Source organism: Delphinus delphis, chromosome 14 (genome assembly GCF_949987515.2).
Source record: "Delphinus delphis chromosome 14, mDelDel1.2, whole genome shotgun sequence".
In the NCBI taxonomy this organism is placed as follows: Eukaryota; Metazoa; Chordata; class Mammalia; order Artiodactyla; family Delphinidae; genus Delphinus; species Delphinus delphis.
Window position 1 is genome coordinate 76,907,377 of NC_082696.1, and position 12,608 is coordinate 76,919,984.

The following is a 12,608-nucleotide window of genomic DNA, read 5'->3' on the forward strand; positions in this document are numbered from 1 at the left end:
ACACATCTGATAAAGGACTTTATCCAAAATATACCAAGAACTCACTTAGTAATAGCCACGGAAAAAAAAAAAAAATCCACAGAAGAACTTTAAATGCCTATTACTAAGTGAAAGAAACCAACCTGAAAAGGCGATCTACTATATGATTTCAACTAGATGACATTCTGGGCAAGGCAAAACTATGGAGATAGTAAAAAGATCAGTAGTTGCCAAGGTGAGGTGAGGGTGGAGGGGCTGAGGGATGAATAGGTAGAACAATGAAGATTTTTATGGCAATGAAAATACTCCGTATGACATGATAATGATGGATACATGTCATTACACACTTATCCAAACGCACAGACTATACCACACAATGAGTGAGCCAAAACGTAAACTACGGGCTATGATTTGTCGGTGGAGGGTTATCAGTTGTACCACTCTGGTGGGAGATGTTGATACTGGTGAAGGCTATGCAGATGTGGGGGTGAGAGGTGTATGGCAAATCTCTGTACCTTCCGCTTTGCTGTGAAACTAAAACTGCTCTTAAAAAATAATAAGTAATTCTTTTGCATGGCTAGAAAAATAAAAAACAAAAACAAGTCTTCCCTGCCCAGTTTTACTGATATATAACTGAGCAGCACTGTATAAGTTCAAGGTGTACAACATAATGACTTCACTTACATATATTGTGAAATGATTACCATAATATGTTCAGTTATCATCTATCATCTCATATAGATGAAAGAAAGAAAGAAAGAAAGAAAGAAAAAAGGAAGGAGAAAGAGAAAGAGGGAAAGAGAGAAAAGAAAGCAAGCTAGGGAAAGAAATAAAGAAAAGGGAAGAGAGGGAAGGGAAGGAAGGAAATGAAAGAAGAAAGTTTCTTTCCTTGTGATGAGAACTCTTAGGATTTACTCTAACACCTTCCAAATAAGCCCTATAGGAGTATTAACTATAGCCACCCATCATTTTATACATTACAACCCCAGTACTTATTTATCCTGTAACTGGAAGTTTGTACCTTCTGACCACTTTCATCCAAGTCCCCTACCTCCCGTGCCCTGCCTCTGGTAACCACAAATCTGTTCTCTTTTTCTATGAGCTTGGGATTTTTTTTTTTTTTAAGATTCCACACATAAGTGGGATCACACAGCATTCTTATTTCACTTAGCATAATGCTCTCAGGGTCCACCCGTGTTGTCACAAATGGCAGGATTTCTCTTCCTTTTATGTCTGAATAATAGTCCATCGTATAAACACACAACATCTTTATCCGTTCTTCCACTCATGGACAGTTAGATTGTATCCATGTCTCGGCTACAGAACAGGGGGGCACAGATATCTCTTCAACATAGTGTTTTTGTTTCCTTCAGATATATTCACATAAGTAGAATTGCTGGATCATATGGTAGTTCTACTTTTAATCTCCTGAGGAACCTCCATACTGTTTTCCATAGTGGCTGCACCAATCTACACTCCCACCAACAGCGCATGGTCACCATGGTTTCATAATAACCATTGTAACAGGCATGAGGTTATATCTCATGGTAGTTTCGATTGGCATTTCCCTAATAATTAGTGATGCTGAGCACCTTTTCAGGTATCTGTTGGCCATCTGTAGGTCTTCTTTGGAAAAAATGTCTATTCAAGTCCTTTGCCTATTTTTAATTGGATTATTTGGGTTTTTTGCTATTGAGTTATATGAGTTCTTTATATATTTTGGATATTAACCCCTTATCACATATATGGTTTGCAAGTATTTAATAAAGTCTTTTTTTTTTCCTTGGCCATGCTGCGCAGCATGCGGGATCTTAAGTTTCCTGACCAGGGACCGAGCCCGTGCCCCCTGCAGTGGAAGAGCAGAGTCTTAACCACTGGACCGCCAAGGAAGTCCCATTAATAGTCTTTTTTAAAAACTTTTTTAAATGTAAAGAAAACATAAGAAGTAGATACACTACAAATAGATTTTCAGATTCTGTTACCCCAACCTGAACAGCCGACTGGCACTCTCCTGCTATCGTAAAAACTAAAGAAATGAACAGTGATTAGTAAAACCAAAAAAAGTAAAGTTATAAGGGACCAATAAGATCAAAGAATTTCTTCTATCACAAAAAGCACAAGACATTAAGAAAAAAACAATAAATGACTACATTTAAAAAATTTGCTCATAAAATTATTCCATGAGTTTAAAAATAAGACAAGTAATAATTCTGTAAGATGTATGTTCAATACACGTAATTCAACCAAGGTTTCCTATCCAGACTATGTAAAGAACCCCAACATTCCAACAGAACAAAATGTGCAGAAAACATGAGCAACTAAGAACTGAGGAAACACACAAAATAACCCAAAAAACAAAAAGAAACTCATAGAGTATTTTGTTTAGTTTACTCACGCACCACAGGCACATAGAATAAGGGTTACCTCTAGGTTGGCACTCAATATTTTTTGAATATTCAATGAACAATGAACAATTTTTAAAAACACAGTAATAAAGATACTCAACCTCACTATAAACCAGAGTATTACAAATTCAAACCACCATCTGATAACCACATCAGACTGGCAAAAACTAAAACATCAGACATTATTAAGTAGGTAATGATGTGTATAAACAGAAAACTTAAAAAGTGCTAGTGAAAGCACTTTGGAGATCAATTTGGCAATACTTAGGTGAAGCTGAAATTGCACATGACCCGATAATTCCATTGCTAAGAAATACCCTAGATCAGATGTTAGTAAAGTATGGCCCAGCCAAATCTGGCCTGCTGCTTGATTTTATAAGGCCCACAAGCTAAGAATACGGCTTTTACATTTTTAAATGGCTAGGGGGGAAAACAAAAAATCAAACAAGACTAATGTTTCATGTTACAAGAAAATTATATAAAATTCAAATTTCAGTGTTCAAAAAGGTTTACTGGCACACAGCCACACTCATTTGCTTATGTATGATCTGTAACTGCCTTCTTGCTAAACTGGCAGCACTGAGTAATTGTGACAGACTGTTTGGAATGCAAAGGGTAAGATATTCACTAGCCCTTTACAGAAAAAGTTTGCTGACCCCTGCTCTAGAGAAACACACACATGTGCACAAGGAAATGTACTTTAAAAAAAAGTTCACAGTAGCAATATGAGACATACTAAAATATTCATAGTAGCAATGTATGTAATAGTAAAAAATTAGATACAACCTAATTCCCACAAAAAAGGAAATGCATAAATAAAAGGTAGTATATTCATACTATGACAAAGCACTAGACCTATTCTTATCAACATAATTTAATTTCTCAAACAATGCTGCAAGAATGAAAAGCAAATTACAGAAGAATACAGTATGACATGATTTATAAAATATTCTAAACATTCAAAACAATTTGTACACATACACAGGTTCAGAGATAAGAACATAAAGTACAAAGAAATGTATGGGAATGATAACTACCAAATTAACGATGGTGGTTACCCCTGGAAAGCAGGCAGAAAGATGCAAAAAAGAAAGGGTTCGGGACTTCCCTTGTGGCGCAGTGGTTAAGAATCTGCCTGCCAATGCAGGGGACACGGGTTCAAGCCCTGGTCCAGGAAGATTCACGTGCTGTGGAGCAACTAAGCCCGTGCGCCACAACTACTGAGCCTGCACTCTAGAGCCCGGGAGCCACAACTACTGAAGCCCGCACACGTAGAGCCCGTGCTCCGCAACAAGAGAAGCACCACAATGAGAAGCCCGCGCACCACAATGAAGAGTAGCCCCCGCTCGCCGCAACTAGAGAAAGCCCGCGTGCAGCAACGAAGACCCAACGCGGCCAAAAATAAATAAATTTCTTTAAAAAATTTTTTTAAATTAAAAAAAAAAGAAAGGGTTCAGCCCAGCTTCAACTGTATTAGTAATGTTTTCTTCAGGCTAGGAAGTAGAACATGAGCTTTTGCTACATTATGCTTTATATTCCACAGATATGAAATATTTCCTAATAATTTTTTATTGATAAGGTTTTACAATAATAAAAAATAGAATTTTTTAAAAAGGATCACGGAGACAGAAGTTAACTTCTGCAACTTAGAAATATAAAAGCAGTAAAAGAAAACATAAAGAGCGAATTAAATGCAAACATCAGGAAATCTCAATAAAGCAATTTTAGGTGGCTCTGTAGTGCTTTAGCCCCAGTCTTTCTCAAGAACCTGTCAAGATTCTCCACAGGCAGTCTCGTGGAGCCCTAAGCCACCATGTTACAAGTACGGGTATCCCACTGCAGAGACCACATGAAGAGGCCTTTCGACCTCATGGAGAAGGAAGGGCCCAACTTTCCATACCGGCCAGAGTCAGACATTTGAATAAAGCTGTCTTGGAGCCTCCAGGCCAGCCAAGCTACCACTGAATAACCCCCACAGGTGCTTCATGAAGCAGAAAAATCACCCAGCTGAGGTGAGTTTTCTTAAATTCCTAATCTATACAACCTTTATTTTTTGATACAGGAGACAGACCAATAGACTGTCCAATACTATCTGAAGATGAAGTCTGAATATATTATATCCTTGGGAATAATATTAGACTTCTCTGTGAACCACCAAAAGCACAATATTCTTTGCCTCAGGATCCAGCTATTGTTCAGTGTTCCCTCAGTTTATCTACCTCTTCATTCCATTCAGTGGGTTTCCTTGGATCTTTTGGCAGGATGCTGGCATAAGTTAGTTCTGTCCAAGGCCAACATCAGGCAGCAGTTTGATGCTGTTGGTGTTGCTGGAAGCATCTTGATCTTCTATGGAATGGAAATACCAAGCAGTGGGTACCTTGCCCCAAAGTAATGCAGTTGGTTCTATCTTCACACACAATACACAATCTCTAAAATATAGTTATCACAAGCACACAAAGTTCCAAAGAGAGAAAACGAATAACCTAAGAAATGATCGCGAGAGACAAGTGGCTCCAAATGCTCCTTCTGCTCCAAGAAAAGGGGAGAACACCATCAAGATGGCAGGGGAACAGTATTCAATGAGATGGACCAATGAAACACTTTAATTCTGAAAGTGCAAATGCATCATTCAACAAGGAGAAAATTGACAGTGTCATAATAAACTTAAATTAAAAGAAGATAAACTTGAAAAACAGGTAAAGCCTATGAACGGTGAAGACAAGGAGACTCAGGAGTTGGTACTCAAACTTGTAAAGGAAACACTGATGAAGATTTGCAGACTTAATTGCTATACTGACAAAATTAAATCAGTGTTTTTTATTTCCTGTGATAATAGAGAATGGAGACAAACCTGAACTGAAGAAAGAAGTTTAAATGCCAAAATATGGAATCCCTCCTCATCCAAACAGTGGCATAGGAATTTCAGAGGCAGAGAAGATATTGGTTTCCATGAAGATAGAGTCACCAGAGGTCATGGTGGTAAAAGGCAGTATTTTCACCATGTCTCCAAGATTTAGTGGCAGATTCATACACAGGAGGTTGTGGAGGCAGAAAGTTTGCAGATTTTTTTTTAATATAGGAAAGACAACAAAGTTATTACATAGTATACAAACAAGTCTTGGGAAATTTCTAGCTCTTAATGTCCTTAAAAATGGCTTCAGTCTTTGCAAAAAAGAAAAAAGTACATTTGTTATACACTGTACACCAGCACTGTTTGGTTTTTTTCTCCCTGCTATATTTCATAGATTGTAATGCAGTTAATGTGGGAGAAAAAAACCCTCATATTCAAAACCAAGCATGAAATGTATTTGAAATAACAAAAAAAAACTCTCTGAGGGCTTCCCTGGTGGCACAGTGGTTGAGAGTCCCGCCTGCCGATGCAGCGGACATGGGTTCGTGCCCTGGTCCGGGAGGATCCCACATGCCGCAGAGCGGCTGGGCCCGTGAGCCATGGCCGCTGAGCCTGCGCGTCCGGAGCCTGTGCTCCGCAACGGGAAAGGCCACAACAGTGAGAGGCCCGCGTACCGCAAAAAAAACCAAAAAAACCCAAAACTCTCCCAAAACAAGGTCAGAATATGGCTTGCTGTCTTACTTTTCAAGCCTATAGTTTCAGACAGCCTCAAAGTAGTTGCTGTTAACGTGGGACAAGGCAGAGTGTCCACATGTCCCAATTTGCCTAGGACTGTTCCAATTTTAGCCAGGAGACAAGAGGTCCTAATTGCTGGTGATGGATGCAGAAGGCTCTGAGAAGTACAAGACCCTAAGTTTTTTTAAGGTAGCCCAAAAAACAGGCTAAAAGTAACACTGTTTTTAGGGTCAAATGGATACTACATATCTACTTTCTGTTTTTTAGGTGATGTAGGCAACCATAATTTGCAGCTCACAATAATGCATCATCCATTGTTGCATCACTGCAAGTAATGTGACCTAAGTGTACAAATGAAGTGGGTTGTAATTGTGATCAACAGTCTGCCTCTGACTTTATGGATTAACTGTTGTGTTTTGTATCAAGATAACGTTTAATTTTTAATACTGTAAATAGTGGTGACGATGTTTCTAAGAGTTTAGGTAATGAAAATGAGAAAGATAACAATAACAACTCCACCATGACCCAGACATCACTGAATGAAAGAAAAAAAGGAAGGAAAAGTTCCTAACATTCTTCCTCTTTTCTTCTTACTTATGCTTGCTTGGTTTCAGAAATTCTTGAATCAGTCCCTAATCAAAGGAAAGTTAACCAATGACTGTTTATGTTGCTATTTATATCTTTGAAACAAATTACAAATGTGTGGTCTACTTTGTTCTCTTCCTTTAGCTTCCTAAACTGTCCAGAAATTAGAAATTTTTGGATCTCAAAAGAACTGTCATTTTCAAGTTTAAGAAATACTATGACTTTGTTGAAAGTATTAAAAAAAACAAACAAACCCCCAAACAGGGAGGTTTGGGAGAGGAAAGATGGCTGCATGGATTAAAGATGGCTGCAAATTCTTTCCCACTGTTCCTGCCGAGTGATGGTTCTCCTTCCCCTTCTCTTGAATCTGGGCTGGCTCTGTGGCCTTCTGGCCAATCGAATGTGACAGGAGTGACACTGTATAATTTCTGAAGTTGGGCCTTAAGAGACCTGTGGCTTCAGCTTTTGCCCTCTTAGAGCGCTGCTTCATCAGTAAATGGTAACTCCCCATAACTCTGTTATTTTCCCGTCTCTTGTCCACTCCCACTCCCAAGGTTAAACAGGTAAGAAGAATGGGAAAGCAAAGGGATAAAGAAGGGAAGGAGGGAGGAAAGAAGGAAGGAAATGCTGAAGGAGGTTAAGGCTATAGGACAGGTCTCAAGCTCCAGTTCTGACTGCCCCACCTACTTGCTCTAGGTCATATAACCCCTCTACACCACTTGATTTCAAACAGTCAACATACTTTTGTAATGGCAACAGGAACAATTAACTTACAGAAGTCTAGACATATGGAATACATAACTTCATTCTCTGTTACCTCTCTCACTACACTAGTCAATCTAGAATATCAAAACAATCAGCTAATACCTAGAAAAAGAAAGGTAGTAAGTGAAAGACAACAATAAAAACTAGAATTCAAATAAGAGAGAAGGCAAGCATTAAAAGAACAAAAACAAAGTAGGAAATACACACACCCACACATACATACATATGAAAGGGAAAGCAGAAAAAATGGGAGAAAATATTGGTGAAGCAATTAGTTGGTAGAAGAAAAAAGGTAAAGAAAGCTAGAATGAACAAGAACAGTATAATAAAGAAAAAGAAATGAGAGAGGAGGTAGACTTGCCAGAGGAGAAAAGAAGGGGGAGAATATCAAAAGAAAGGTTACAAGAACAAGCTAACTACGGTCACCTTTGCCCTATACTACAAGTCTCCTAACTGATCTCGACAACAATCTTCTGCCCCTCTCTAGAGCTATTTCCGTGTGGGAGCCAATGACCTTTTCTGAAACAAAGCTGATGATGTTAACCTCCGGTCTTATCTTGTACCACTCTCCTTACTAGCACCACACTGTCCTTTCAGTTCCCTAAACGTGCCATGCTTCCTCTATTGTATTCCCCCTGGCTGGAAAGCTCTCTCTCTCCACCTTTCCCTCTCCTATTCACCCTTCAAACTGCCCTGATTAGATCAAATTCTCATTATTACAAATAATCCCCTTTGGTTGCACTTGACAGTTGAAATTTTACACTTACAAGTACGCTTATTTGATTACTGACTCCCCTCACTGGACTGGAAACTCCAAGGGAAAACCGCCTTCCCTCCCCCACTGTGACTCTCAGCACAGTACCTACAATGTTACAGTTGCTCAATAAATATCCTTTGAATGAATAAACAAAAGAGAAATCTGCCAAACTAGCTATCACAAGTGGAAAAGGGGCAGAAGACAACCTTAAGTGAATAGAAGAGAAAGAAACAAATCAAAGAGGGGAAAGAAAAAATTCAATACAAGCTGTAGCCTAATTAAATTCACACAATTTCAGTGTGATACTATACCAACAAAATAAAGTACAATAGTAACCAATAGGTCTCTTTTCCCTAAAGAAGCCAGAAAAGTAAATGGAATTAGTATTTTACTTAATATTTTATAAGAATGTAAAACATAATTTAGAAAATGGACAACAAGCACCTCAAACTTAAAGAGACCAAAGCAGAGCTATTAACTTACTTCTCATTCCTCTGCCAGTCTACTCCATCTCAGTGAATGGAATCCCGCGCCCCCCTGCAACACCTCAAACCAAAACCCTAGGAGTCATCTTTGATTCCTCCCTTACTCTGATCCTCAATATGCAATGCATCAGGAAGTCCTGTAAGCTCTACATCCAAACGGATCTTCGATCTATCCACTCCTCTTCCCCAATTGCCACTGCTACCATCCTAATCCAAGCCCATCTATTTTTCAGACTGCTACAATACTCTCCTAACTAATACCCCTGCTTTTACTCTTGCTCTCCTCTCACTCACTCCAGGAGCAAAGCAGTTTTTTTTAAAACAAAGATAAACCGTATCATTACACTCCTTTGTCCCAAACTCTTCAATGACTTCCTACTTCTCAGAATCAAATAAAAATTCATGATCTTGCATGATCTGCTACCTCTCTTTCATATCACTCACTTCTTTGCTTGCTATGTTTCAGCCATAATGACCTCCTTTTTTTAAACAAATGGAATCCTATATCATCTTGGAACCTTTAGAGACATCATGCCCTCTGTCATACTCTAGTCCCACAGTTAAGGTATGACCTTAATACACGTGTGACCTCAGTAAGGCCTTTCTTGACTTTAACACTGTAAAATGGCTTTCTCATTCATCCACTGCTCTGTATTTTTCTTCCATAGCCTTTATCACACTATTATCACCCTGTTTATTTCACTAACAACAAATAAATATGCTCCACATGCAAGAAATATGATGGTGAAAAGAGAAAGCCATTGCTTTCACGGAGCTTATATTTTAATAGGACTAAAAAACATGAAGACATAAATTTATCATGTGAAAAGTGCTACCATGAAAAATAAAACAGTTAAAGGGAATACCATGTGTTTGTACATGTGTGGCAGCATGACACTGTAAGTAGGTTGTCAGGTCTGAGCAGATCTAAATAAAGTGAAGAAGGAAACTATGTGGAAAAAATGGGGTAAGAGTGTTTTAAATGGATTAACTTTTACTTATTTATAAAAAGTCCCTCCCACTAAAATGTAAGTCCCATAAAGGCAAGGACCCTGTCTTATGCACTGCTGTATTCACCTTGGTAAAGTGCCTAGTACAGAGTAGGCCACTATAAATATTTGATGAATGAATATCTGGCAAGCTATATTGGAGTATTTTATCATTAAAAGTGTAAAGAACCAAAAGAATTAAATACAAAATATTAAACACAAAAAATACAAGTAGTACTAAATATCCTTCCATTTATTTCAAAAGATTCAGTACAGTATATGAAAAACTGAAATGCCTGCTCTCCCTTATGCTCATATTCTAAACAAGGTACCATTCACTTGCTTTCTGAGAATGCTGAAGGAGACATGGGGAAACTCAAGTTTAACCCCTAGAGCAATTCACAGACCCTTAAGTTAGAATAAACTAAAAGCAACAGTTTTAAATTTCACATTGGCCCTGTATCTGTTGGCCTTATTTATGCTCTTTCTATTCTCCCTATGTTCATCACATACCACCACCTGTAACACAAGCTGCACCACTCTCAGCCCCTGACAGGTAACCATTCTGCCCAAACGAGAATGGAGAGAATAAAAGAAATATGAAGTGAACCCTGAAAAACTTGCAAGTTTTCCACACCTTCTTACCACAAATCTCATATAAAACTCTCATCACTTTTAAATAAAGGCTGGTTTGCACACAAGGTAAAATTTTGTTTTTGGCTCTGCTACACTCCAAGGAAGATTAAGAAAATTAAGGTTTCTTTTCCCACTCAGCTCCATTAGTACCCATTTGTTCATTAGCCTAATACTGAGTACCTACTGTGTTCCAGGCCCTGTTCCAGGTGCAGTTCATAAAACTGTAAACTCGGCATACCCACCCTTCCACACCCTCTTAGAGGACCTTGTACCACAGTGAAGTTGTACTTTCTTAATTCAGAAATGTTTCCAACTAGTTATCTTTAAAGTACTCCTTTTACCCCATATGAAATTCATCTTTGCAACATTATCCGAAGAGGAGTTAAATCTTTTTTTAAGTCACCGCACAGCAGATAGACCCACACTCATAAACCCGCTCTCCCAAACATATTTATAAACCTAATTACCGGCACAAACGGTGAATCCACAGTCGAATTACGCAATAAAGGTTGAGAGTTCCAGGTCCACAACGACAACGAAGTTAGCCGTATTTTAGGGATCCTTATATGTGGGCCAAGAGCCAATACTGTTACCCATTATCCCCAACAATAATAGATGGCTTTTCTTACTTACGACTAGCTTAGTCCGCCTGCAGCAAATGTTTAACTTTCCCTCACAAATGAATTAAAATGTAACCACTCAAACTTCGTCTATCACCTTGGGTGACTGTCCCAAAATTGACACTGAATCTCGTTCTCTTTTTTCCGATAAATTGTTTTCTAAAATATCGTTAACAAAACACATTTCGTAAGATTACCTGACAGAGCCAGGCCTAATCTGAATGCTGGCTGCAAGAGGAAGCCTGAAGCTCCGCGAAAAAAGAAAGACGGGGACGGCGTATAAAACAAGCTCAGAAAACTACCTCTCCCCTCCCTACGTGGACTGGCCCCCGATTTCACCCAACCTTAGCGATTTGAAACTTTCCATGAACACCAAACGAGACCCGAGCGTAATCTGCTCTCATCCTTAGGCCACCACGGAGAAACCAAAAAAAGAAAAAACATGTCAAAGACACGCGTACACTCTCAAAGGACACGCATCAACTCCGGCTGCCGGCCGGTCCACCGATGCCCCCTCGGCCTCCCGGCCGAGCCCCTAGCTCGCACGGACTCGGACCCAGCGCGCCCGCCAGCGCCCCGGAGCCCCCCAAACCCAGCCGGCGCCCACACCTGCATAGCCGGGAATCAGGGGCCCACATTTTCCTGTAGTTCCCCACCCCCAGCCCCTCGAGGGCAGAAATTGATGTACCTTCTAGAAAAGTAATCTCCCCGGCGCTGCCGTCGCTCTTGCCAGCCGCCATCTTCCTCCTCCCACGCCGCCGCCTCCCTAATCCATGGCCCACACCGCCGCCGCGTTCGCCGGGATGAGGGGCCGCGCCGCAGGAGGTTAGCCGCCGCAGGGTTGCGGGCCTAAGACTCGGCCGTCAGGCGGGCGGCGCTCCCCCGTCCGGACGGGCCTACACAAAAGCAGGCCGGCTCCCGGGCCTATCCGCGGGCGGGCGGCGAGACCCGCGGCCTGGGCTCCTCAGGCTCCGCCGGGCAAACGCGAGCGGCGACGACGGCGACGGCGCTTCCCGGGCCCGGTGCCTCTCGGCCCGCGACTCCCCATCCACCGCCCGCCCAGGCCGCCCGAGAAGCTTCCCCTAGCGGCGGGCCCGCAGGAAGAGAGTCTGAGGGCGAGCACACAAACACGCCTCCCTCAGTCCCGGGCCGTAAAATGGCCGCACCCCCCGCCCCGGGTTTGTGAGGTCTCCGCGACCGTCAGGCGCCCCCGGGCCCTCCGCTCCTTTCAGCAGCCGCAGCCACAGCCGCCGCCGCTAAGGCCGTCCGCCCACCCCGCCCAGACGCGAATGTATCAGCCGAGACCTCTGCGACTGTCCATGTGGACAGTGGTGGGTCTCCTCCGCCACCGCCTCGCGTCCGTCGCCACAGCAGCGCCAGCCGCCGCTCCTCCCCCACGGTTGCCGCTGACGCCACAACGCGCTCTCCCCCCCGCCCCCCCCGCCCCCACCCCGCCGCCGACCCTGTCTCCCCCAGCGCGGCTCGCCCTCAGGAGCCCGAGCTCGCTCCCGGGCGGAGCGGGCTGCGGCGCCGGCCGCCTGGCCCTCTGTAGCACCGGCCCAGCACGGTGCCGGCTCGGCCCGCACACGTTTGGTCCGACCTCGGGAGCGCCCGCCGAGGTCCCCATGGCAGACCTGGGCTTCCGGGCTGGGCCGGCGATGCATTCGGCTTCTGTGGCACCACGATGGCCTGAGAAATGTTCCGAGTTCATATTCCTCTGAGGAGGCCTTCGGTTTAAACCGTAGCCAATTGAAGAGAAAAGGTAGAGTGAGGTAGCGCGATCACATGTGGGGAAAATGAT

The 12,608-nt window shown here is 42.1% G+C and overlaps 1 protein-coding gene and 1 pseudogene across 7 annotated transcripts in view; one reads left to right on the plus strand and one right to left on the minus strand.

Annotated features, from left to right (window-relative positions):
* The window catches only part of SENP6 (SUMO specific peptidase 6), a 103,106-nt gene extending 90,912 nt beyond the window's left edge, over window positions 1-12,194 (minus strand). For 4 of the 7 annotated variants that reach the window (XM_060030332.1, XM_060030328.1, XM_060030327.1 and 1 more), the window contains exon 1: window positions 11,496-12,041. Coding sequence is in view for 4 of the 7 variants with exons in the window: in XM_060030328.1 (XP_059886311.1) it covers window positions 11,496-11,547 (52 nt within the window). In the remaining 3 variants the exon portion in view is untranslated. Of the gene's footprint in view, window positions 1-11,495; window positions 12,042-12,112 lie in introns of those variants that run through there. The other 3 variants (XM_060030333.1, XM_060030335.1, XM_060030331.1) reach the window with 3 other exon arrangements.
* Window positions 464-11,486, plus strand: LOC132437099 (protein LSM14 homolog A pseudogene; annotated as a pseudogene).
* Window positions 12,195-12,608: the final 414 nt, after the last annotated feature.